Source organism: Geospiza fortis, unplaced genomic scaffold, assembly GCF_000277835.1.
Source record: "Geospiza fortis unplaced genomic scaffold, GeoFor_1.0 scaffold54, whole genome shotgun sequence".
Lineage (NCBI taxonomy): Eukaryota > Metazoa > Chordata > Aves > Passeriformes > Thraupidae > Geospiza > Geospiza fortis.
Window position 1 is genome coordinate 3187687 of NW_005054301.1, and position 27272 is coordinate 3214958.

Consider the following 27272-nt stretch of genomic DNA (forward strand, 5'->3'; position numbering starts at 1 on the left):
CTACTGAAGCTGTTGGTACTAAAGCTGATTTGGTGACTAAAAACCTTACATTCCACAGGCCTTTTTCACTTGATGAACATCTTTTTAAGTAGTTTAGTTGGACTTGAACCATGCAGACTGTGATTTGGGTTTAGAAAAAACACTCTTTTCACTATGGAACACACAGCTGTGTTGGCATAATTTAAGGAAGAGGATCACCTCTGAAACATTTGATTCCTCCTCATCACAGTTATAAGGTTTTTCTGAAGTGTATTAGTCAACTTAGTACATTAGAATATTTTAGAACTTTGATACAGTATTGTAAATAAAGCTTTTATTTTTGAGATAGTTACTCATGGAAAAGCATTTTACTGACTTATAATGTCTCTTCTAGATGAAGAAGGAAATCAAGATGAATCACTGGAGTCAAAGGTGAGGAGATAAGTTTCTAGTCATTCTGATTTACCTGTGGAGTGAGAGCAAAGGTCTGAAATTCAGAACAATAATTTGATTTTAGGTTTTAAGCTTTTCTGTAGCTCTTGCTGTCTCATTAATTTTTTTTCTGTGCATCAGAGAAATTAATACTGGGTTACAAGTTTGAAACATTTTTTTTCAAAGACCTGAAAGGGATACAGGCAATGAGAGCTGATAGAAGTAGCTCAGCTTACTTTTGATTTGACTGTTTAATTAATTAACTGTATCTTTTAAGAAGTTTTTAAATGGATTTTAAGCCAGCTGTTGCTTCTTTCTAATCTTCTAAATTATGTGGCTGCTTTCCTTCAGGCTTTATCTGCAGAGGACCAGGTAAAGGATCATTCCACAGGAACTCGAGTGGTCGCAGGTCAGATCTTCCTTGAATCTGGGAAATCAGACTCTCAATCAGAGAATGAAGAGAGCTTTCACAGTCAAGAAGAGGAAAAAGAGAATTCACTGGAAGAGTTGAACTCTCTAGAAATGTCAAGTCTATTAAATAAGGATTTGGAAGAAGCAGAAATACAGAGTCCAGGTAACTGCTCACCGACTTTTGAACAAGTGGCAGCGTAGATGAGTCTGAGTAACTCCAGCATGTGGGTGAACACAAACAGTAATTTTGAACACAGGAAATAAGTGTCTTAACCTTTCTGCAATGGAGTGGTAATTGCTGCCTTTTTCATTAGAAATAGCATTAAAATGTTTGAAAGGTACTGTAATTGAAATGGTTATTTTCAGATGCATTTGAAAGAATATTCCATTTTTCTTACTGTTTGTCTTGCTGGAAAGCTTTAACCATCAAATAGAGAAGGCCCTGATTTCTTCAAATAGAAGTCAATTACAGATTCTGTGCTCTGTATGTACACCAGCAATACAAAGAGAAATTTGCATCAGTCTTTTTCAATCCCATGGCTGTTTGCCTGGTGAGTCAGTTGACAGAAAAGGAACAAATAGTAATGTAAAGACAAGCTTCCTGGAACAGCATTGAGAGTCTCAGGGCAACATCTGAACTGCATGTAAACTTCACGAAGTTTTTAAATAAAAGTAATACCTTATGTCTTGGGCCAAAATTTCTAGGAAATTCTAATATGACTTTTTTACTACATAATTTTATGATTTTTTGACTTGCAGTTAGTAGTTGATAATAAGATGGCACAGTTGAGTACCTTAACCTATGCAGCAGACTTTTCCTTTTTACTTGTCCATAAAAAGTAAATCTCCAATATTACTGAAAAATACGGTTATGTGGTACTAATGACACTTGTCTTCTCAACTCATATTGAAATAGCTCATTTAATAACTCCTGCTATCATGTAATGACTGAGTGTTTTCAAAGCTGTTTCCTTATTAGAGCAGAACTAATATCAGTTTGTGAAAACTCAGTAATAGGCTTAACCAGTGCTGTGTTGTTGTTTGATGCTGTGTTGTACAGGAAAAAAGTATGTAAAATCCACTAAATATCTTTCTGCCGCAAAACAGCAAGCTATGCTCCATATTTAGTCCGTGCAGTCTATGTCAAAAGTAAACTTTAAGATACTTTCAATCTCATACAAAAATATATCCAGCTGACTGGCTCCTCGGGAACTAAGGTTTTTAACTATTACTATCAACATACTGTAAGTGACTTTCAAAAACCATAAGTTTAAGTCTTGCACAGTTTTTGGAACATTTTATGAATTAAATAAGCAGTGTGAATGGAGGGATTTTTCATTTTTAAAAGCAATTATAAAAGAAAAGTATATGTTTTCTGTTAGGAGAGAAGAGTGCTAAAGGACAGCTTTACAAACGCTTTAACTGAGCACCTGTCTGAGGTAAAGGTGTTACACCTCCAGATGAGCTACTGGTAATAGGACTGCATTAGGGAACATAAAAGCTTTTCTAAGAACAGTTTAGGTACTGTGTATGGTCACAACATTGCGTGGAACGAAAGTATATCCTGAAAATTTCCATGTATGTTTTGTAGGATATGGAGCAAAAAAATCACTAATTTAGAATTAGTGCTAGTAAAGGTTTTAAGTTTCTAAGAAAGTTGTCCTGCTCTCTTCTGATGAGTGATGAGATAGTGTGTAAAGAAAATGCTATTTCTTTAGTTATTGCTATTTGTGTTTTAGGGTTTTATAACACCGAAGTTCCACACTAACAGTTTTTGCTGAAAATCGCTCAGAAGTTTATAAAGAGCTCACAAATTTATAAAGAACTGGCAATTCCTGTTGCACTTATTTTCCTTATTTGGAAGAATCTTGCAGTAATATTGCCAGTACTTATAAGTAATCTATATTTGGGTTTCCTGCAGCTTAATGTGTGAAACAAGACATATGTAAATTAGGAAAAATATAATTAAATACCACGTATTTTATTCAGAGATAGTAAAGAGGGAAATTGCTTCTGGAGCATTTGGTTTGACAAAAACTAATTTATCCTCTGGGTAAATTGTTTGCCTCACTTAGTATTTATCAATGTCTAAGTACATAAATAACTGTTGTGAACATTAACCTGTGATTGCGTTGCTGTGTTGCTCTTGGGATTAGTCTCTGTTATTACCTGGGAGCAAAAACAGCATTATGGTTGAATTTAGAATTTAAAAAATGCAAAGAGGGGAGCATTGGGGCAGAGTAGTTTCATAACTTTAGTGTGCAGCTGCATCTCATGCAGAGCCTGTGTAAAACTGCTTTCCACACAGGAGACAAGGTACAAAACAATACAAATAAAACCAAGAGTTCTCGAGGAGTGCTCCTGGACTTGGACCTTGTTCAAATGACAGTGGTGAGGGGTCCCATAAGTGGTAGTTCCATGAGCCCTTAGCAGGAGCTTGTATATTACTTTGTAGGTAACAAATGCCTGGGATTATTCCAGGCTAATTGCATATTGACACGTTATTTTTGAGTGCAGTTACTGAAAATAACAGTTTCTCTCTTGTGATATAATTAACTTGAAGTGATGTGGTGGAACCTGTATCAAGGCATCCAGTTATGAAGAGCAGTTTGAACAGGTCCAGCTATACCTGAAGACTTTCTTTTACTTCAAAAAATCAACATGAAATATTTAAATTAGTATAGTCTTTAGACCTTTCAATTATAAACCCTCAAACAAAGAACTAATGTTTTCTGTAACTACAAAAATTACAGAGTTAACTTGAAAAAAACTCTATAATTGACATTATCAATTGCATGATTTTGCAAATGTTTTCAAATTAAGCTGAACCCAACTGTTGGATTGAGCTTAATGAAAGAGGAAAGCTTTTATAAAATTCTAACTGAAATAATTCCATCTTCAAAACCTAGAGAGAGAATTCTTAGTCTTCATAGAAGATTGATTTGATTTTAAAATATTGTGATATTGGAATCAGTAACATTTGAAGTTTTAGTGCATGAGAAAGATTAAAATAATTACTTCATTTTGCCAATATATTTAGTTGCATTCAAAATGGCTTTGAACAGTGCAATTTATCCTAAGTATTTTCAAGAGTAGAAAATTACCAAACTCATGGTGATGAGAATCCTTTCATCTACATCATAGTGATTTCACTTAAATATTTTTATATATTTGTGTGTTTGAGTGTACTCCCTGCTGATACTCCAGTGCTTTCAATATAGCATTTTGTCATGTGTGGTGTTCTGTCGTGATTGTGCCTAAAACCAACATAGGAGCACTTTTCTGTTTGTAACATATGATTTAAATTTGGGAATAAAGGAGAGTAATTGCTAGGTGTGTCTTTTCAGTTTTGACAGCTATTGGAGGCACTGCAGATGGTGAACCTTGCCACTTCCCGTTTTTGTTTATGGAGAAGGAATATGCAGAGTGCACTGCCGATGGGAGGGAAGATGGCAGGCTGTGGTGTGCAACAACCTATGATTACAAGAAAGATCAGAAGTGGGGCTTCTGTGAATGTAAGCAACCTTTTGGCTTGTTCTTGTTCAAGGAATGCTTTTTTAGGCTCATCTTTTCAGTCGTCTTAATGCTCTTTATTTCAGGATGTAGAAGTGGCCACTTCATACCATAATAAACAAGTAGTTATAAAGGCAAAGTTTTCATGATGGAAGAAGTTTTAAAAAATGCCAATTCCTAGACCTGATTTGGAAATAGTGCAATGAAGGCCTCTATAAAACTGTTTCTGAGGCTGTAGGAGGAGAGATAGGGGTTTGACAGTATTGCCTATTATACTTACTGATTTGTTACAGAAAGGCAACCCTTCTCTAGGAAATGTCCTTCTGAAGGAGGAACCTGCACAGCTTGCTTTTGAGCAAGGAATAAAAAGAACATTTTATCAGCAAACTAATGTGTGAGACATCACACGAGAAGAAATCATCTGTTAATATATCAAACACATCAATTAGACAGCTTTTTGTAATCACTTTGTTTATTGGTCTTCAAAAGCAAGTTTCTGGCTGTACTTACCCTTTAGAATGAATAGGAATTTTGAGAGGATAGTCTTCAGTGGTATAATTTGAGCTCTTTATGTACACTTCTTTTTCTTTTTTTTTTTTTTTAGCTGAAGAGCAGTCTAATAAGAGAAGGCAGATGCAAGAAGCTGAGGATGTATATCAGATTGGAATGAAAATCCTTAATGAAAGTAGTAAAAAGGCTCAGAAGAAAGTGTAAGTATACCTCATCTGCCCCCACAGGAGAAGAATGATATGGCTGGTCACTTTTGCTTAACTTGAAAAGAACTTGAATGAGCTGTCCTGAGATTTTGAGCTTTATTGGACTCAAGATCAAACTATGCAGTGATAGAAGATAGATAGTAAATACAGGGTATTTGAAAAAAAAATATGCCTGCATTCCTTTGAATGCAGTAAAAATTGTGTAAGATTAATTTCTGAAGAGTGGGTGTCATCAAAACATTGACTTAATGCAAGGTGATGCTGCAGTTCTCTAGCTCCAGTTTATACATGGCAACTGGCCAGGAAAAAAACTGAGAATGTATTATGAGATAATTGCCCTTTTCACATGCTTCTTGCAGTCTTGCTGTCATTCTGCTTCAAAGATGAAGTGGGAAAAATTGGCATTTCTTGTCCTGCTCTGTTTTTTCTCCTGCTTTCTGATGGTTTTGGTCACCATAAAAATAGTATTAAACTTAAAATTAACAAGTCATTATAATTCTAATCATTAATTTTCTTAGAAAGAGGAGGGTAATGCTTGCAGACAAATAAAAAAATTAGAAATTAGTGTTCTGTTCATTCTAGTTTATTTTCTGAAGGCATCCAATTACTGATTAAATAGCTGTGGACTTAGCACTGTAATTTAGAATTGCTATGTTAATTTAGATCTTCCTCCTATTCATGTTGGCAACTTCTGCTGATTAATATGTGAGGACTATAACTATTTTAGGTTCATTTGTGGAAATAAGGGAGTGTATTTCTACTTTGTCAGGGAAAGTGAGGAACATCTAAAGTTGTCTGCACCTTGGCAAAGACAAAGAGAGGCAATATCTGTTGGATTCTGAGTAGTATTTTTTAGTATAAAATAGTGTAAGAATTCTAAAACAATATTCGGTGTTAGTTCTCTTGTACACTTTACACTTTCTCAGAAGATGAACTTCTGTGAGGAACCAGGTATGCCTCAGTCTGTCCTGAAGAACATGCCTGAGAATTGAAAGAAGGAGAGGTAAATGAAAATCTTGGGAGTGCTCTCAAGGGTCCCTGAGGCTAAGCTGAAGCAGGCTTGCTTGATACTGTGTAACCCTGTGTAAAGTTAGGAAGTTTTTAATTGCTGTTAAACCAGCTTCTCTGAAATTACTTTGAAGGGCTACCAGTTCTGAGAGTGAAATAGAAAAAGGAGTATTCAGAGATCCCTCTGTTTGTTAGCATGACTTTTTCAGCACAAAATTGATCACATGCTGTTGTCTTGAGCCCAAGGCTTGGTGTTTTCACTGGAGTGGTTTTGTACTCAGATTGTAGAGAATACATTGTCTTTTTCAGGCTGCTTCTCTTTACCGTGATAGGAGACTGTTACAGGAGTGGTTCCACTGGACACCTAGTACAGAACTAAAAATTGTTGCTACAAAAATATGATCATTTGAGCTTACATTTTTTGTATGTCTTAGAGGAGAGGAAATGCACACTGCTTTGCTTATGGAGTAGAGCAACCATTAAAATTCAGCTTTTCCATTAACTAAATCATGTGTTGTTGCTGATGTTGATGATTTGTAGCTGGAACAAATGACTGTAGGTAGATGCGTTTTTGGAAAATAAAGGCTAAAACAGAGGAACAAAACCCTCTCCAGAATCTTCAGGTTTGTAAATGGAATTTACTACATTGCTTCAAGTTGACAAAGAAATTGTTTTCTCTTAAGAGCATATCAGTATCTTCTGAAAGCAGCTGACATGAATCATACCAAGGCCATGGAGAAAGTGTCTTATGCTTTGTTGTTTGGGGATTACCTGAAGCAGAACATCCAGGCATCAAAAGAACTATTTGAAAAACTAACGGAAGAAGGTTCTCCTAAAGGACAAATGGTATGTATGTCCTTAGATCCTACAGATGCTTCTATAGGTTTATAAATGAAATAATATAACCTATAGATATAGGGTTTTAGATTGTACTTCCTCTAGGGTGCTTTTACAGATGGCACCTGTACCCTCAAAGTAAGCACAAACACATCTTCTGTTTGAGTTTTAAAATGTTTAACTACCAGTAATATAAGATGGTGCTAGTCTTTTAAAATTTTTTCCCCTGTTTTATGACTGACAACATTGGATGTATAAGTCAAAAAAACGGGTATATATAGGTGACTCTAGCCAACAAACCTTCTGAAACTGTGTACTTTTTATGTGGTTTTTGTGCAACATTGTGACTTTTCATTTGCAGTTTTATGAGATGACACCAGTTTATAATCTAGGAAATAAAAACTCCTAGGAAACTTGACATGTATTTAGTGGATTGGGACTTGCTTTGTCCCTGTGCCTTTGAACACAGAATTATTCATGCTTAGTGTTACAAAATGTCATAAAATATGGGTGTTAATGATTTTAATATCTCATGCCTGCATGTACTTATTGTTTAGTTATCGCTTGTTTAGGAAGTGTCAGCTTCTTAAGGAGCTATTAACTTTCTCTTCTCTTTGGCTCCCAAATCTCCAGCTGCTCCCTGTTTAATCATGGAGTACCCATTTACCATAGAAAGCAGGAGCATGTTTTCTCTACAGACTTTATCTCTCAGTGATGACCTTGACTTTTATTGATCTAAAATTCAATACTGTCTGCATGAGATAATTTTTGTGTATACTTTCAGATTGCCTAGAATAGTCTTAGAACTCTGAAATATAGACATCTTTACTTATACACTAGCTTCTGTGCTACTAGTTTCTGTTCTGAGCTACCAGCTGTAACAGGTGTGGTAGGCAGAGCAATAACAATGTAAATCTTAAGAACAAAAATAGCTTCTGAAAGAACCTCAGATAAATAGCTCAGAGCATTTTGATTGTTTGTATTTATAGTTGCAAGTGACCAGTGGCGGAGCAGATGCAAAACTGTGAATTCATAGGATCTGTGAATCAAACAGTACAAGTCTTCTGTGCAAGGCTGTGGTTCACAGATGTTTACACTGGTGTCTGAGGCAAACTGGGTACATGAATAACCTGACAAATACTGCTTAGCTTCACTTGAGGATCTTTAAACTGGGATACTTGCACTGTTTAGGACCTTTGGATCTAGGCTTGATATTCTGGGAAGTAGTAGTTTGCTCCTTGCATTTGATTCACTCATCCAAATTCTGGTGAAACACTAATTTATGTTAACATCCTAAGCAACTGAATGATTTTGAAACTTCATACTTTGAAAGGGGCGGGGAAGAGCACAGATATAGGCAGCACCAAACTGAAGGTAGAGCTTGGCATACTCTTTGCAGCTTTGAATCTCTATGCCCATGTATTCCAGGAGAATTGATCTGTGGTTTTTTAAAAGGTGTGCTTTTGTATTTCTAGGCACTTGGATTTCTATATGCGTCTGGCCTAGGAGTCAATTCGAGTCAAGCTAAGGTAATTTAGAAATTTTCAGTGTGTGGTCTTGTGTTTTCTCTTGGAGGCTGATGTTAAATAACCAGTGATTTTTGTTTTAAGGCTCTGGTGTATTACACTTTTGGAGCTCTAGGAGGAAATCTGATCGCTCATATGATCTTGGTAAGTAAGATGGTTAATAACTTTAAACATGCAAGAGTGTTTTTGTACTCCTGCATTTTCAGTGTTATGATTTCCTTTCATATGAATACCCCATCCAAATACTACATCATTTTGTATGCATTGGGTGGGCAGTAGTATCTTCCCCATTATTCATTTTTAATTCAAGGATGAGTCTGCTCATTTTAAGCTATGCACCACTATGAATTTAGATGGACCATGTTTAAATCTCTTGACTTAAATTAGAATTGTCAGACTTAAAATTTTTGTAATCAAATGAGAACTATGAAAGAGATCATTACAGAAAATGCTGTTTTAATGAGTATTGTGAGATTTAAGACAAGGTGCAATATGTAAATAAAAGGCTTTACAGGTTCACCCTTATGCATCATTCTACTTATTTGCTTTTTCTTGAGTAATATTTGAACTATACTGGCCATGTTTAACCTTTAATAGTGTCAGTCATTGTTTTTTTTTGTAGCTACAATGGACTCGTGGCATTTGTCCAGCCTGTTGTCTTGTCAAATCTTGATCAAATAATGTGAAAGAAGTTTGTAACATTGCAAGCAGTATGTTCTCAAGTAATTGTTAGTCCCATATTTGTCGTTTCCTTTCTAGGGTTACCGGTACTGGGCTGGGATAGGAGTCCTTCAGAGCTGTGAATCTGCTCTCACTCACTACCGACTCGTAGCTAATCACGGTAACGACTTTCTACTAGGGTAACATTCTTGACTTTCTGTGTTCTTCTTCATCTTTCAACTAGAAGACTAAAGTACTTCCAACACTAATAGTATAAATAGAGAATTTCTGATATTAAACAAGTTATGGCTCTGCATTATGATATGCTATTCTTGTCTGTATTGAAATGTCTTGGAGGGTATCAAAGTAATTAATTCTCTCTTGAGTAACAGCTTGAAGCTCTGTAGACATCTGGTTTTACTAAGTTATGGTGTAACTTCTGTATTGGAAAAACCTTTCTGAAAATTTATCTCATCTCCTTTCCAGTTGCTAGTGACATTTCCTTGACTGGTGGCACAGTGGTTCAGCGAATTCGCTTAGCAGATGAAGTGGAAAATCCAGGAATGGCAAGTGGGATGCTAGAAGAAGACTTGATCCAGTATTACCAGTTTTTAGCTGAGAAGGGAGATGTACAAGCACAGGTAAGATTCAGTTCACCTGATGACATTCAGACATGTTCAAGAATTACAGGAACAGCTTTATGAAGTATGGAAAGACATTGGAGCTTTAGTGTTCTCTTCATCCAGAATCAATCTGTTTCCTATTTCCCCCTTAGTTTTTATGTGAAGAGACTTATGTTTTTGTGTGTTTAAGGTAGAACTTGGACAGAAAATGCAAATATTTTTGAAAACAACTTTACCATCTTAGGAATGAGATTTTGGCTTTCGCTAGAAACCAGCCAGACTATTTCAAGGATAACTTCAGATGTTGTGCAGGAAGGCTAGATAAAAATACTGGCCTTGACAAGGGATTTCAATTTCTCACTGCTCCTGCTGTTGCATGACTTCTGCATGCTGCAGTCTGGATCTCTTCTACACACAGTCCAGGAGGGGAGGATGCTAACAGAGGCAAATTGTCCTAAGCCAACCTGGTTACGTATCACTTAAGACTTAGGTAGGCAGGATTCAAAAGAACATTTGTTACTTTACATCTAGGACAGTATGTTGCTTCTATCTAGGATAAATTTCCGTTTAGGCTAGTGTGAAAAAGTAGGACTGTACTGTAATTATTGAATCAAATCTGTGTCTTCAAACTTTGTGGCATCTTTAACTCTGATATTGTCTATCTTTGTGCATGTAATTAGCTCACCTGTATCTGTATTGCTAGAAAAAGGAAGTCCCAAGGGAAAAGTGACTTACCTGCAATGTAACATTTTTTTTAGGTTGGCCTTGGACAGTTGCACTTGCATGGGGGAAGAGGAGTAGAGCAAAATCATCAGGTACCTTTTCTCTATATCTCTGATGCATAATATGCTGGGCAGAGGGGGAGAAAGTATAACTGAAAAAGTGGTGCAAAAGTGTGTAAGTACCACTGTATGGTATGTAACAATTTCAATAGCCTTATTCAAAACAACTGAATCTTTATGTGACTAGAAGATGGAACTGATTTTTTTACATAACTAGTTTAAAATTAACCATCTTAAAAATGAGAATGTCAAAAGTAAAACCTTATCAAGTAGTACTGGAGTTGGCTGAGCTTTTCTAAATATGGTACAATCTTCATGATGTGCTGGGCATACATTAGTGATGATAGTGTAGTTTGTGGCTTGCAAGAATATTTTGCTTCTGGTAGACAAAACATTGTAACTCTAAATACTAAAGATATTAGGTGTGCATAGAAAATAGAACTTCTGCAGATGTAAGCCAAACTAGCTACCTTGCTTATGGAAGTTAAAATAGCTAACCTCATCTTGAAGTATGTATTGAAAAAATGGAGAGCTAAGGATGTGCAGTCCTGAGGATTATTTAATCCAATACAGTAATTATTTAACAGAAATTATTTATTAGTCATAATATTTAAAATACCTCAAAATGACTGCTTCAGGAGGGTTCAGAGATGATAGTGAGTGGTCAGAAGAAGTATAACCAATTTCTGTGTAAAAGTAGAATAGGAATTGGCCAATCTTGCCTATTCTAAACAGGATTTGATGGTACCATAAGAAAGTAAGATTTACCTGTGTGGACAGTGCATAATAACAATTGCAGTTTGGTTTTTCCCCTTCTGGTTTTTGGAATACACTGGCTAGAGGGATTGATGCTTAATATTGCAATTATATAAGTGAAGAACCCTGTCACATATATTAAATTAGATGGGATTGGTAACTTTACTCCCAGAAGAACATGGTAACTTGGCAAACAAATCTATCTGCCTCTACTCCATTTGCAAGACAAGTTGCTCAAATCATAGTGATGGTGATTAAAACACTTGTTTTCTTTTCTACAGCGAGCATTTGAATACTTCAATCAAGCAGCTAATGCTGGCAATTCCCATGCTATGGCTTTTCTAGGAAAGGTAAGATATAAATACTCTCAAAAGTAAGAAGACTGCCTTACAAAGAAAAATAGAAAATGTTTCCTACTTTCTGATATCAGTCAATCTAAAACTTGAATTCTGGAATCTAAGTATTGCAGTTTAGCTCCTGTTTTGAGTTTTTCTGCAAGATCTGAGTGTTGTAGTCTGTTATGTCTTGTCTTAAGTTTTCCTTTACTTTAAGAACTTTTTGGAGTTTTTTTAAATAGTGCCTGAACTAGGGTTTTGGTGGTTTTTTAATCAAATAATTAAATATTTGAATGTCCTTTTTCTGTGAGGGAATTCAAAACTCTAAATAGGAAACTATTCTTTTCCACGCAAAGTATGGGGGAAAACTAGGTTTCTCAAAACTTTGCCCATCGGGAAATACTAAGTTGTGAAGGAAATGGGAAGGAAATGTAGAGAATTGAGGCATCTGAGTCAGAAATGCCAATAGGCCTGTACTTACTTTGCACTAAAGCTTGAATCTATCTGCAGGGTGGGCCTTTGTTTCAGTTATCTCAAATTTAAGGCTTTTTTTTTCTAGGGGCAGATCTTACCTGACCAATCTGGTTGCCTTCTGTGATGGGGTGAAAATAATGGTCAGCAAGGAAAGAATGTCTGATATCAGCTATCTATCTGGACCTGTACAACATCATTGTCTTCAGATTGGAGAGACATGGATTGGAAGGGTAGAATATCTGGGAAATAAGGAATTGGCTGGATGGATATAGCCAGACAGTTGTGATTAATGGCTCTGTGTCCAGGTGGAGGCCAGTGACAAGTGGGGTCCCTCAGAGCTCTGTCTTGGGACCAGTGCTCTCTAATATCTTTACCAATGGCACAGACAGTGATATCAAGCACAGCCTCAGCAAGTTTGCAGATGACATCTAGCTGAGCAGTGCAGTGACACAACAGAAGGGTGGGAGGCCACCCAAAGGGACCTGGACAAACCTGAGGTGTGGGTCCATGAGAACCTCATGAAGCTCAATAAGTGCAAATGGGAGGGCTGCACCTGTACAAATAGGAGTGCAGACTGGGAGATGAACTTACTGAGCGCAGCCTTATGAGGAAGGACTTGGGGGAATCTCATGGGTGAAAAGCTGGACATTACCCAGCAGTGTGCACTTGCAGCCCAAAAGACAAACAGCATCCTGGCCTGCATCAAGAGAGGAGTGGCCAGCAGGCTGAGGGAGGCAATTCTCCCCCTCTGCTCTGCCCTTGTGAGACCCCACCTGGAGTACTTTGTCCAGGTGTGCAGTCCTCAGCGCAGGGAAGACATGGACCTGTTGGTGTGAATACAGAGGATCAAGATGATCGAGGGATGGAGCACTTTTCCAATGCAGACAGGCTGAGACAGCTGGGGGTTTTCAGTGTGGAGAAGAGAAGGCTCCAGGGAGACCTCACTGCAACCTTCCAATACCTAAAGGAGTCTTACAAAAAAGAGGGAGAGCAACATTTTGCACAACAAGTAGTTATAGGACAGCGGGGAATAGCTTTAAACTAAATGAGGAAAGATTTAGGCTAAATGTTAGGCCAAAGTTCTTTATTCAAAGGGTGGTGAGGCAGTGGAATGGGTTGCCCAGAGAAGTCGTGGATGTCCCATCCCTGGAAGTGTTCAAGGCCAGGCTGGTTGGGCCCACAGCAACCTAGTCTAGTGGCTAGCATCCCTGCCCATGGCATGGTAGTTGGATGCAGATGATCTTTAACCCAGTCTGTTCTGATTTTTAATTTAAAATGTGATTGGCAGGTTGCTGGCAGTGATTATAATGCATTACTGCTTAGAAAGTATTTAGGTCACTTGTCTGAGATCTGGGTTGCAGACTACCTTCAGCCTGTGAGGAGCTAAATCCTTATTACTCCATTTGAGTACCTTCTAAGGTTAGGCTACAATAAGCACCAGCTCTAGGTCATCTTTTTCAGGCTGTCATTGTCAGAGGATTCAAAATTAATGTTCTTAAAACCTAAAAAAATAGCATAATATGCTGTTCAAGGCACCTGACAGAAGAAATTGCAGTTCCTGCATTCTCTATTGGTTGTTTCGTCACTAATTATTGTGGAAGTGAACTGTATTTAGTAAACAATTTTTGCTTTGTTTTTGCAAAGTATTTTTACTGCCGAAAGAGTTTGATTTCTGCTGGTCTCAAGATTTTTGCTTGATTGTGTGTTTTTCACTGCACATTGGTAGAAATTAAAAACTAAGGGTATTGTCTTGAAAAATTAATTGTATGGGCAGTTCTTTTCCATCAGCAAGTTGAACTCTTGAGTTTTACAGCAGAGGGGTGTATTTTCTGCTTCTGGACAAGTTTTAATGATTATTCAGTAAAGAGATAGTCAGAATAATCTAAGTACAGTAACTCCCTCTCAATATGTAAAGTGAGGATGCTTCATGGTCTTCATGCTAAACTGACTACTTTGGCTGTTCTTCAGTAATGGCTTTCTCTTTCAGATGTATTCAGAAGGAAGTGATGTTGTACCTCAGAGCAATGAAACAGCCCTTCAGTATTTCAAGAAAGCTGCTGATATGGTATGATTACCTGTAAGGTGGAACTACAGCATGTGCACTAAGTTAATAAGCTCTAAGTTGAAGTGCTGCAAATGCTTCATGTGCTCTTCCATGTGCAGACACCTATTCCCAACTTCTCTCCCAGATTAATTAGCCCATAATCTTTCTTGCCTAAGATGTCAAAAACAGCTCTGGCCATGGTGCTTCATGAAGCTCTGTTCGGCATAAGGAGTCTAGCTCTCATGAATAGAGTCTAACTCTATTTCATTATTATGAAATACTGTCCACCTAAATAGTCTGCAATTCTGTGAAGTGCTAGTGTTTGTTATTTTGAAGTTGTCTTGTCACAGGAATTTACAGTGCTTCTGTTATGTGAATATATAATAATTTTATACCTCTCATCTCATTGGACTGTTTGGTCTTTGGGATGATGTTTTTTTGATTATGTTAATTATGTATACAATTAAAGCATGAGTAGCCCTCCAGGAAGGGTGTTCAGCATGTGAAACACAGTAGATTAAATTCTGAAGGAACTTTTGTAAGATAACTGCCTTCATAGGCAGTTCTGGTTCTTAGATTCCACAACTCTTAGATTCCACAGCTCTGTGCTAAAGTGAGGATCTCTTGATGTGCTCACCCTGCATTGACTGAAACTTTCTGATGTGTCCCATTGCCTGTGCTGGCACTGAAGTAGTGCCATAATGCCTGCTTTTGCAGGGGCAGTGGATAGTAATGTAGCCCACAGGACAGCCACCATTTCACCCTTAACACGGGTTCTTAAGAGTTCCTGGAGCCGTTTTGGGAACTTCTGTAGCACCCAAAACATTTTGAAGTTGGAAAAACTAAAGATAAGTAAACTATTAATGCCCTATCTTTCTAAGGTTATGGGTTCTACATATTGTACAACACTGTAAAAGTGCACAGTAAACTTTCATAAATAATATTGGAAGTTTTTCCCTGTTCATCAGCTGTTAGTTACTGAAAAAAGTTACTGTAAATTCTGTTTCCTCCCTAAGTAAGTATTACTAGGAGCAAAGAATGAATCTCTCTTGAGTACTATGTTTTCATGATGTTCAAGACATACTAGATTTGAATAATATAGATGTAGGTTTTGCCTTTCTTTCCAGAAGTGTTTTTCTGTGTTTTCAGGGTAATCCAGTTGGACAGAGTGGATTAGGAATGGCTTACCTCTACGGAAGAGGTGTTCCAGTGGTAAGCTTTTGACAGTCGTCTTTCTAATCATAGGTGATTGTGTGACTTTTTGTTGTCAACAGATTTATTTTTTTCTGGAGGAAAGTACTGTGGAAAGCTTAATTATGAAGATTTCTGCTAAACTGAAAATTCCTTGAGGAAAATCTATAATGTAAAAAAAATGCACTATGGAATTAGCAGCTGTGAAAGAAGCATCCTGATTTTGCTCTCAGAAGCTTGAAAATGTTGCTTAAGCTATTAGAAATGCATAGAAGTGTGCATTTTAACAGGAGATTTGAGCTTGTCTCTAATTTTCTTGTGACATAAAACAAATCCTAACTGACCCCATTTTGTGACTTGTGGGAGTGGAGGAACACTGAAACTTTTTAATCAGTTAATTTCCTTTATTGCTTTTCCCACAGGAAGGTTTCTTGTCAAATTTTTTATATTTAGCTATGCAAACAGATACTCAAAATTTGAATTAGCCCAAAGTTGATGAAATAAGTGTTCCAAAACCAGAACAGAGCTTCCATTCTGTTAAGCATAACTGTTCTAGAAAGGCTGTATGTGGATGCCAGCTTTGAGATAGCTGCAGAGTTGGAACTGGCTAAATATCATTGTAGTCTGTTTCATTTTTTGCTTCCAGATTTTGAACAGAGGAATATTTTCACTAAAAAATCTTGCTGTAATTTTTCTGTAAAATAGATCTGTCCTTTCACATATGCACATGCATATTTTCTCTCTTAAACTTTGGTGTATTGCAAGGCTCTAATGACTGGACCAAATCTTTCTGCAGAACTATGAGCTAGCACTGAAGTATTTCCAGAAGGCTGCAGAACAGGGATGGGTTGATGGACAGCTTCAACTAGGTTCCATGTATTACAGTAAGTGGCATCAAAACCATTTGCAGGTTTAAGCATCTGCCCTTTCAGTCACTGCTCACTAGGTGGCATTACAAGTGTGCATACCTTGCATGTAGAATGGGCTTACAACATGGAACTTGTTTCATTCTGTTTTTTCCTGACTTTTTCACAAAGCTTTTCTAGAGTAATTTTGAAGAGTAAGAACTGTTTGGTACAATGCTGCTTTTCAAGAGGAATGAATAGCAATGATTTAATCTTTCTTTTAGATGGCATTGGAGTCAAGAAAGACTACAAACAAGCTTTGAAGTATTTTAACTTGGCTTCCCAGGGTGGCCACATTCTGGCTTTTTATAATCTGGCTCAGATGCATGCTACTGGCACTGGAGTGATGCGGTCCTGTCATACTGCTGTTGAGGTAAGGTCACCTGTTCATCAACATCAATAATACTGACTAGCAAGAGATTGGCTACAACCACGTCAGCCTGTACAGGATGTTTCCAGCAGTGACTGCAGAGTCAAGGCTATCAAAAGGGAAAGTGATATATTAGCAAACTTGTTTGTATTTCATGAGAAAAATCTTTGGCTTTTTTGTTACGTGGTTTGTATTTCGGTTATTAACTTCAAAGAAAATCTAAAGAATGTAATGCAAAGCAAGCAACAGTCACTTATAAGTACCAAATTCTTCTTTTATACTTGGATTTAAGTGTAACAAAACTAAGATACTAAATAATTCTGAGTAAGCATCTGAATCTTACAAGTTACTATCTTTACTTACTAAGAATCTTACAAGTTGCTAAGCATTTATCTGCTTAGCAACTTGTATCTTAAAGTAAGCCTGTCTTGAACGGTGGAGGTTCTTGTCATGTTTTCATGTGAAATACAAATATTTTGAACAGGCATCAGAATGTTAGTGTTACTTCTTGCAAAACCTAAATTTTTGAAGTTCCTGACAACCAGTATCCTCCCCCTTCCTTTTTCCTCTGCAGTTGTTTAAGAATGTCTGTGAACGGGGGCGTTGGTCTGAAAGACTGATGACTGCCTACAACAGCTATAAAGATGGTGATTCAAATTCTGCTGTGGTTCAATATCTTCTTCTGGCAGAACAAGGCTATGAAGTTGCACAAAGCAATGCTGCTTTTATACTTGATCAGAGTAAGGATCTGAATATATACTGAAAAGGGTTTTTCTGGAGGTGGCATGTTAGAACTTTAATGAAGCTCTTGTCCTCTTACCTGCTCTTCACACTGGAAAGCAATCAGTTTTCATTTTCACTTCTAAGAATGACTTCATAGACTGAAAGTTAAAATACATTTATTTTCTGACCTGGGGATTTTAAAATGGTGTAAGCAGAGAGTCTTTAGAATATTGCACACTGCTAAAAATTCTCTGGACTTCCAAAGCACAATTGTAAAAGCAGGGATTGCATTAGGTTTACTTTTGACCTGTACTATGCATAGAAGTCTCAGTGTCCTTTGTTCTTTCTCTTGTAATGCATTTTCTCAGCACCTTCTTCTTTGTGTGACTTTACTGATGCTACTCTTGAAGCAGGGGTAAGGAACTGAGCAGCTGATTCTTTTAGATTTGAAAAAAAACTTATCCCATGTCTTACTGGAACTAGATGGCTTGAACTTGGATTTATTGGAGTTTCAAGTCATTGGTAGACAGTGGAAGTACAATGGTAAATCTTTCTACAAACTGCAAAACCCAGTATTTTAAACTTTCTCTAAACCAAATCTTGGTCTCCTTGCCAGCTTTATATCTTAGTATTGAAAGCACCTATTGGTGGCTGATGGGCTAATCTAACATCTTCATTTCCAGTTAATGTTTTTTTAAAGGTGTCTGAGTGAATCATCTTTAGATAAGGTACAGTAGTGATGGTCTTGGCTGGAAGTGCAAAGAAACAGAATTTTTCCCTGAGTTAAAACTCTGATTGTCTTTACTCAGATATATCTGCATCTCAACTGGAGATTGATTTAAAATTACTTTATATGTTTTATACAAAATCTGTGTCAGCTGTGGGACAGTACAGCTGAAACCATAGTTACACTAGAAGTTCAAGTTATAAATCCTTTGAATTGTCTGATAGTTCATGAACCTTCATATTGTGACATGGACAACTTCTGAAGTAGCCAAAGCACTGCTATGTAAGAGACTGCAGTCTGGCTGGTTAAAGGAGTTTAAGCCTTTGTTTTACCTGACTAGTCCTAGGTTTCAGATGGCCAAAACTGTAACAGGTTATACTTCAACCTTGTATTTGTCAAAGTTCAAATTATGTGCTCTTAAAACTTGCATTTTCTGTCATTCCTCAAGTATGCATCAGAATCTCCTACAGCTGGAATGGGAGAGATGCTTGGTAAGCCATAGTTCAGGGTAAAATTATATAGTTTGTTCCAAGCTCCCTTATGTGGGCAGATAAATGGAAAGGCCCTATAAATGAAAGGGGTTTTTATAAGTTTCAGATGTGTTGAATCTTGTTTGTTCTATAACACAGATTGCTTCAAGTTTTTAACATATTTCACCAGACTGAAGATAAGCAGGGGGCTTTTTGTGGTCGTGTGTGCATATACCATGGTTCTATTTAACTGGATTATTTTCTTCTTTAGAAGAAGCTAGCATAGTAGGAGAAAATGAAACCTATCCTCGAGCTTTGCTTCACTGGAATAGAGCAGCTTCTCAAGGTATGTCTGTGCCTTACAATTCCAATCTGCTTCTTTTTATATTGCGGAGTACATTCAGTGTAGGTTTGCAGCTGCAGTGTGAGCTGCAGGTTGAGCTCTGGGTGGGAGGAGCCCAAGGCAAGGAGCCATGAACTGCCAACCTTTTCCATAACAAGGGGCCCAGGGACCTGTGGCCCAGGCAGGTGACAAGACACAGCCAGAGCCAAGGACCCTACACTTAAGTATGAACAGACTGTGAGGGTATAAAAGCCCAGAGATTCTTTTGTTTGGGGTTCCTCCTCGGAAATACAAGCTCAAGCTGTTTTTTGTGTTATTGTGCCATTATTAAATTGTTTAAAAGATTCAGGCATCTGAGACTCTGCTCTTGGAAACCCAGAGTCAAACCAGTAAGGAAAGCTTGTCTGACTGTGTGAGTGGCACAAGTAGGGAGTCAAGCACTCATCAGCCCTTGCAGCCAAGCACTGCAAAGGAGGAAGGAGCTTCAGTCCCTGCAGTATCAGTCTGTAGTGGTGGGAGTGTGATGGCCGCAGTGCCTCCCAAATGGTCAGACAAGAAGGTTTCCTTTACATTTAGTAGAGCCATTAATGTCCGATTTCATCTGTTTTGCTATGAAACATGTAAAGAGGGAAAGTTTGCATCCTCCTGTTAACATAAGTTGTATCCCAGATAGGATGGTTAGTGTTCTTTGGTCTATTGTTAGCTATAGTGTCATTACAATATCCTTGCAGATCTGAGCTTTTCTGTGATTCTAAAGACTAAAAGGACTAAGATACAAATGTACTTTGTGCTTCTTTTGCTGTTCCATATGGAATTAAAGAGCAGTGTTAAACAACATTGGCAATGTTTACACTGACTTTTCTAAAAGTATATCTGCTCGGAAAAATAAATCCAAAATCCTTCAGAGTAATTTGTTACTTTTCATCATTTTTTAAGAAATGCAATTTCCTATTCAAAGTAAGCACTAATGAAAAATACATCCTTGATGTCCAAACAACACAAATTTAAACCCTGGTGCTTGTTTACCTACCCTAAAATAACCAAAAGTGAACTTAATGAGGAAATACTTTGAGGTATCTAACTTCCAAAGGGATGCATCTATGTTAATATCTGTCTACTACATTTTAACTGTAGAGCAAGACTACCTTGCAAATTCAGACTTTCAAGGCTTTTAGTTTAAAATTAAGAAATTGAGATGATGGCATGAATGATGAAACACTATTTTTCAAGTGTTCCAGTGTTACTGCATTAAAAAAAAAAAAGTTGAGTCCTTTAAAGGCCATATAGCAAATAAAAAGTTTTTCTGTAATAAGGGAGTGATCATGAACATGTTACGGGTTTTCAGCTGATACCACTATATAGCAATAAAAATATTGGTAGGATTACTAGGAAGAGGTCTTACCTGCAGATAGAAATTGGCTGTGTTTTGGTTAGCTTTAACCAAATTTTAAAAATAAAAGCTGTTTATGTGAGGGGGTGTTGAAAGATAAACAGTTTGTACAAACTGTGAAAAGTAATACTAACGCTCCTACTGCATCTTCATAGGAAGCCAAAAGGGTTTCTTTGCCTAGTTATTTTATCCTTTTTTTGTTGTTTTTTTAGGATATACTGTTGCAAGAATTAAACTTGGAGATTACCATTTTTATGGGTTTGGTACTGATGTTGATTACGAAACTGCATTTATTCACTATCGACTGGCATCAGAACAGCAGCACAGTGCTCAAGCAATGTTTAATCTGGGCTACATGCATGAGAAGGGGTTGGGCATCAAGCAGGTGAGTGAGCTGTACACTGAGAGTCTGCTTTGTTACAGTACATTTGCTAATATTCAATTAAGTCCACAATTAGTGGAATTAGCATGTCTCCCAGTACATTCACCAATAGGAAATGGACAAGTATATTGACTTCACACTTAACTATGTGAAGTAATGATGCATAGACATCAAAGGTGAACATATCTTAGGAAAAAAAGAAACTATGGTTAATTTTTCAAGTTCTTCAAAACTGTACTTTGGATTTTCTTAACTTCAGGATATTCATCTCGCAAAACGATTCTATGACATGGCAGCTGAAGCAAGCCCAGATGCTCAGGTTCCAGTCTTCCTAGCACTTTGCAAGCTTGGAGTGATTTATTCCTTGCAGTACATACGAGAAATCAATGTAAGTAATGCAGAGTTAAAAGACAAGAGCAAATGTGTTTTCCATTTTTAAAAGTAGCTTAATTTGTAATTTTACTTAAGTAGAAGTAAGAAGTATTGCTTGAACCTTCTGGAAGAAAGTCACTGAAGCTTTCATTCCTATTTCCTATTTGTGCAACTCTGTGAATCTGAAATGTGCACATGCTGTGCTCTTCTGTGCTGTTCTTCCCTTGAAGAGAATTTCTCAAAACTGTTTGACTGTTCTTATCCATGACCATCTGCTGTCAAAATGAAAGCAGATCTAACTGACATGATTGCTTAGGGGGAAAAAAAAATTATCCCTGATTCTCATGCTATTTTATATTCAGCTGCAACAACCCCATTATACTTCTGTTTGATCTCTGTGGGGGAAAAAATGTGTTTGTATTAGATAGTTTAGGTATTTTGTAGTTTCTACTGGGTAGTGGCCCTGAAAAAAATCTTATCTGGAATTAAAGTCTTTCCAATGTTTCTCAGTGTTCTGACATCTTACTGCCTTTTTGGATTTTAATAAATTAAAATTGTATGGAAGTTATTACCACTTAGAGCAAATGCAGTTTCAGACAATTCAGCAGAGTTTGACAAATTAAAGTAGTATTTGAGGCTGAGGACAGTCAAAATACTTAAGTCGATCAGGCAAATACCCACATAGCACTCACAGAAGCTGGTATGCAGAATGCAGCTTTTCCTGGTTTTAAGTCTGCTGCTGCAGATTTAAATTGGCAGTGACTGTGTAGTATCATCAGATACAGTAGTGAAGCATGGAAGTGTGTGTTGGCTAATCCTTATGCAAATGGGGTCTTACAAAAAGGCACTTCAATCAAAATTCCCTGTCCATTACCTGCACAAATCTCAGCATTGTACCATACAAGTGTCCTAAGGCTTAATGCTGTGTCATTTGTGGGAAAGCCACAAAACTCCATAGTGGAACTTTAATCTCTAAAATAGAAAATAGACTACCTCATTCTATATAGGATGGCTCTTAGTCTCAATGGTGTTTTAGTTCCTGGAAACTGAAAATGTTGCTGATGTGATACTATTTTTTCAGAGAGGAAAAGAGCCACTAAATTTTAAAACTGATACTTGTACGTGAAAAGTGTTACAAGTGGAATTTAAAATGAAAGTAATTTCCCATTTGTGTTCTTTGACATGATGTGGACTTTTTCTTTCTTAGATAAGAGAGGTATTCTCACACATTGATATGGACCAGCTGCTGGGGCCTGAGTGGGACCTCTACCTTATGACCATCATCGCCTTGCTCCTGGGAACAATTATAGCTTACAGACAAAGGCAACACCAGGCAATTCCCAGAGCAGCAGGACTGCGGCCAGCTGTGCCTCAACAAGAACCGCCCCCAGAGCATCAACCACCACAATAGCAACAAGAGCCTCAGTCAAAGAACTGGATTTTTCCAAAAGGAACAATTTTCATTGTGAATTAGGACTTTGGATCAACAGTCCCTCCCCCAAAAGAGGCACAAAGAAGTTTAAAAAAAATGTTTGAAAGCTGCTTAGAATGATGCCTTTTTTCAGGGATAAGAAAATTATTTTGAAACTGATTTGAATGTTATTTCAGTGCCAATGGAATAACACTATGGCTTTTTTCATGGAAACACAAGAGTGCTACTACAAAAATGTTGCCTGCTGTATCTAGTTCCTCTTTATTCAGAGTCCTTTTCATCTCCCAGAGAGACAGAAGGCTAGCAGTGGAAGGTTTTTGCCTGCTTGATAGCAGTTGCCCTTTATAAATGTAATAATAATTTTATGGCAAATTTAAGTCCCAAGAAGCTGACCTATATTCAAATTCTGAAAAGATTAGGGCTGTTAGGAACTTAAATTCTGACCTGCATCCCAAGTATTTCTATAGTGCTTATTTCATTTTTTTAGTATTTCTTACACTTTGGTCTTTTAGGCTGTCTTGGATGGTTTAACATAGATTATTGATAAACCCTGTAAAACTAAGCCAGCAAACATGCTACTCTCCATTTGTGCTTTTTGTTTTGAGTATTTTCCTGCATTCCCCTTAGACAGGTCTCAGCAGTTAGTATGTAGCCCGTGAGGTGGAGTGGGACAGTGGGGTCTGTGAATCTCGTCAGTCAAAAACTGTCCACACAGCACCCAGATCTCACATACTTCTAAAACTTTTCAGGAGCCTGTGTACTTTGCAGTCCTTCATGACATGAAAACATATTGGTAGAGTTCCTAAATTTAAATTTGTCTTTACTAAGAGGCTGAGTCTAGATAGCAGAAAGCACCAGTATTACTGCGCACACTGAACAAAGGAGAGAGCCAGAAATCTCAGAGTTAGCTGACTTGCTTTTGGAGTTGAAAGTTCTGTGCTTGATTTTCCACAAACCTGTTAGTGATTTGCACTGCAAGAAAGAAATATGTGTATCTCATGCATGCATCTGCTTAATGCATCTATGAAAAAGAGCCACAAAAATGCCTGCTCTCTACAAAAGGGCATGGGCTTATGCCAGTGATGCTGCTCCAAAGCTACAGGGGTGCTCTGGCTGTTGCCAGCCTCTCTTGTACCTGGCATAGAGGAAAGTCACAGTAATGTTTCTGGCTGTGCCATCTCGAGGACCCTTTGTAACAAGAAAATCCAAAGAGAAAGAAGACTAGTGGCTTCTTGATGCCACCAGGTCAGTGTAAAGGCCTTTTAATGAGTGTAAAGACTGTGACCTGTGGACTGATGATTTAAGACTGCAAGAGGAGTCTCTTCACTTTGTGATGATTTTCATTGAACTATAATTTCTGGGGCTGGGGATGGGAAGCAGTGGCAGAATAGTCTAGGAGCATGAAATGTGTAACTGTCTGTTCTTATTTTCCAATAGTAGAGAAATATTGGTTTCTGTACTAGCATTAAACCCTCTGAATATACTATCATAAAGCTGAATGAATACAAATGAGGCTTTAGCTGCTTTCTGACAGAAGCTGTTGTGTTTAAAGGGTTAAGGGCTTCTTTTCATGCAAATGTTTTTCCAGCGTATTGGCAACAACATATCAATACACTTTATTTAGAATTGAGAGTTTCGTATGGTTTCATACTTCGTACATGTGCAAGGAGATCATTGCACAATAGGCCTCTAGCTTGGAATAGAAGATAAGCAATCCATTCTTTTGTAAATGGAAATGTCACAGATGACTAGTATTAAAAGTACTAGTATTATAGTTAGAACTTCTCAGTACTTCACAATGCTTATGCTGGTCATATGAAGACAAATCTTTTAGTGTGGAGGGTTGCAGCATGTGGTAGAGGAATGCCTGTTCAGTCTCAATCATCATTAGCAGATGAAACAGTATTGAACTTACATGTAGTGTCTTATATGTACAGCATTCCCCAGCTGCATTTCTAAGATATCTGTGACTTCTGAACACTCCCTCTGACATATTTTGCCACTCTCACTTAATAATTTGTTTTAGCTTGGCATGAGTAAATTAAAGATTATATGGAAAACGTTTTTAGTTAAATACCATTCATTCATTGGTATTGGTCTCTTAGGCAATTTAACAATTTCATTACTGCATTATTAAAGTGTTTTGGTTGTTGATCTATTAGAACTGAATTCTAAAAGCTCTCTTTTACTTGCATGAGAATCTCTCATCACTGCTGCTATGTGACAGTCTTGTAGATTACTTTCAGTGAATCTGATGCATTTTTACATCCAAGAAATCAGCAGAAGAAAACAGTTGAAGATCAGCAAGTTACTTCATTTAAAAAAAAATGCTTTTGGAAGGAGCAATAAGGACGTCTTTCTCCTGCTTTTTTCCCTTCCACCAAATTACTACCACTAACTTTTCAGATGACATTCATTTGAATGTGGTGGTAGAAGAAAAAGGTACTTACCATAAATAATGGCAAGTTAACTCAGGGATTAAAGATATTAATAAGTTTTCTAAATCAGTTATCTACACCGTGACTTAAGTTTTTGTGACAATCCCTTACTACTCTGTTCTGAAACTTGCATTTTGAGGAAGGTATATTTAACTCTTATTAGCAATATGTTCCTTGTTGTGCACTCAGTTAATCAAGCATCTCTTTCCTAAAGAAGCTGAGTTGCTCAGTTTACTGCAGTGAAGTACTTTTCCTTTTTGGTAGCACACAGGTTATCTTATAGTTCATATGCAGGAGTATTTTCAAAGGGAAACTTGATTTAAGAGAAACCTTTCTGGGTGTGTTCAGCATGGTTTGAATGAAAAGTTGTATTCTTTGTGTGTAGTAACATAGGCCAGAGCCTGCCTATTTGACCTTCATAGGCACATGCTCTTCTTTCCCTGCACAGAAAATGGAACTACAGAGTAGTAAGTGTTATTGGTGGGATTTTTATATGTAGGAAAACTGTGGGAAAGTATCAAGAAACGCATTATTCTGCATCTCAAATTATTAATCAAAGACATTAGCTGTTCCTGCTAGTTAAAAGAAACACTGAACTGTTGAGAAAACAAGATTTTAGTTCATCACTGGTGAAACTTGTCCCAGAGCTGTCTGTTGAAATAATTTTCTTGCTTTATATTGTCCATAATGGGACAGTGTAATAGAAGGTAAGGCCTTTGATACAAACATCCTTGTGAGACTCTTGCGAGATAGTTTTACTCACTTTTTAGTTATCTTCCATAAGTCAGCTACTCTTACTAAAAAAAAAAATTCAAATGTTTTAATTTGGGGGAAGAACATAAGGATATGGCTTGTGAAAGGACTTTTTAAGACTATGCATTATCTAATTCCACCTATTATATGCTAGTTTTGGCCTATAAAAGGGGATTACACTCACCTTTGCAAGTTGCTTTCCTTTTAGATAGGCAACAATGAACTGAAATTCTATTTTTTTGTTTCAGAGAATATTAAACTGAAAAGATTTAGTTTGATTTGAACTACTGCAAATGCATATGGCAAATAGGGACTATTGGGGGGAACCCTTCGTTTTTATCAGCTACAGTTCTTTAAAAGGGTCTTGTAGGAGTTTTGTAAATTTATTTTGTATTTAAAATCAGTATAAAGGCTGGTCAAATGTAATATAATTGTGTAAACAAATTCTGTTAATAGAAAGATGTACAGATTCATTTTGTACTGTATCTTTAATCTTGTGAAATAAAGATACCACCTGTGTGGTCACCCTCAGTGTTCACAGTGGTTATGATGATAGAAGATGTGAATTCCTACTCATACGCACTGGTATGTGCCACTGTTTAATGCATCCCTTCCTATAAGGATTCTCATACTTTCACTTCCATTCCTTAGGAAGGGCAAAGGACAGGGGGAATGTCTTCAGTTATGCTATAAACTTGCCCTCTGTGTGCATGTATGTGTGAGACAATGTATTTGTCTCACATTTGTATCATGACATTTGTATCATGGCTGGTAGACACAGCCATGTGAACTGCTGTGTGATTCAAGAGTAGTGACCAGTAACACCAGAATTACTGCTGCATTTTCAACACTGATACAGGGATAATTCAGTCAGTTGGAATGGTTACTGGAGGAGGGACTGCTCCAAGCTGACAGATTTGTTTGTTTTGCAGGCTGTTTTTGACCCAGTCATCCCTTCAGGCTCCACTTGTTGAGACCAAGTCCTCCCTTGTTAAATTCATTAAGTTTGATGGGCTTTCCAGTGAGCTTCTTTATTGGAGAGAAAGCAGTGGGGGAGCAGTAATACCTAGGAAAGGTATCAATAGGTAAGTGATCCTGAGCATCAGCCCAAATCACACAGTTTCCTGAAGTATTTGGAGGCTTTCCATGTTGTCTGCTCCTGCCAATAGCACTTGTTGCAGGTAAAAGCACAACTGCAGGTATTAAAACCAGCTTGAGTTCAACTAAGAAAGCTCAAGATAAGTGAGGTCATACCTCACCTTCCAAAAAAGTCCACTGTTTGAGATGTGATTGCTGACATACTCAGCTGAGGTGGGGTCAAGTAGATTCTTTATTTTATTTGTAGCCTGTAGTCAGTGTGGAGCTGTGTTCTGTGGACGGAGCTGAGTACCAGGTAAAAATATATGGTGTGGTGTGGGGGAGTGTTAGAGATTTCTGTAGCTCGTTTGTCTTTAAAAGCTCCAGAATAATGTTCATTGAAAACTAATATATTTCGTTTGGGTTTGGTTTTTATATTGCTGTATTTTCTATATTTTAGTTTTGAGACTAAAACCAAATAAAATATTATTACAGAGTATCATTTTTAAACCTACAAGACCTGTTTGATTAGAATGTGTTATTTGGTATAAAGACAAAATGTTCTTCCTCTTCTCTAAACTATCATGATATTATTGGAATCAT

At 37.2% G+C, this 27272-nt stretch overlaps 1 protein-coding gene across 2 annotated transcripts; it reads left to right on the forward strand.

Annotated features, from left to right (window-relative positions):
* The first annotated feature begins 305 nt into the window (after positions 1 to 305).
* On the forward strand, positions 306 to 26118 carry SEL1L (SEL1L adaptor subunit of ERAD E3 ubiquitin ligase). Of its 2 annotated transcripts, XM_031064934.1 has the most exons (21): positions 306 to 411; positions 763 to 985; positions 4170 to 4337; positions 4940 to 5045; positions 6743 to 6905; positions 8372 to 8425; positions 8507 to 8566; positions 9182 to 9263; positions 9569 to 9723; positions 10464 to 10520; positions 11525 to 11593; positions 14040 to 14117; positions 15246 to 15308; positions 16084 to 16171; positions 16417 to 16565; positions 17137 to 17302; positions 18754 to 18828; positions 20428 to 20600; positions 20857 to 20985; positions 22177 to 22426; positions 22676 to 26118. In XM_031064934.1, exons 1-20 carry the CDS (start codon positions 361 to 363, stop codon positions 22378 to 22380), a joined length of 2313 nt encoding a protein of 770 aa, XP_030920794.1. In that variant the 5' UTR covers positions 306 to 360; the 3' UTR covers positions 22381 to 22426; positions 22676 to 26118. The 2 variants fall into 2 exon arrangements, with proteins under 2 accessions (XP_030920794.1, XP_014166005.1); XM_014310530.2 differs by having other exon boundaries at positions 22177 to 26118.
* The last annotated feature ends 1154 nt before the right edge of the window (positions 26119 to 27272 follow it).

What these genes read in the sequence shown, in the direction of transcription:
- SEL1L (XM_014310530.2), top strand. Translation starts at nt 361, where the DNA reads ATGTCTCTTCTAGATGAAGAAGGAAATCAAGATGAATCACTGGAGTCA. An exon ending in AAAAAGGCTCAGAAGAAAGT is followed by an intron (nt 5,046 to 6,742) that starts GTAAGTATACCT and finishes TTTTCTCTTAAG; the next exon opens with AGCATATCAGTATCTTCTGA. An exon ending in CCGACTCGTAGCTAATCACG is followed by an intron (nt 9,264 to 9,568) that starts GTAACGACTTTC and finishes TCTCCTTTCCAG; the next exon opens with TTGCTAGTGACATTTCCTTG.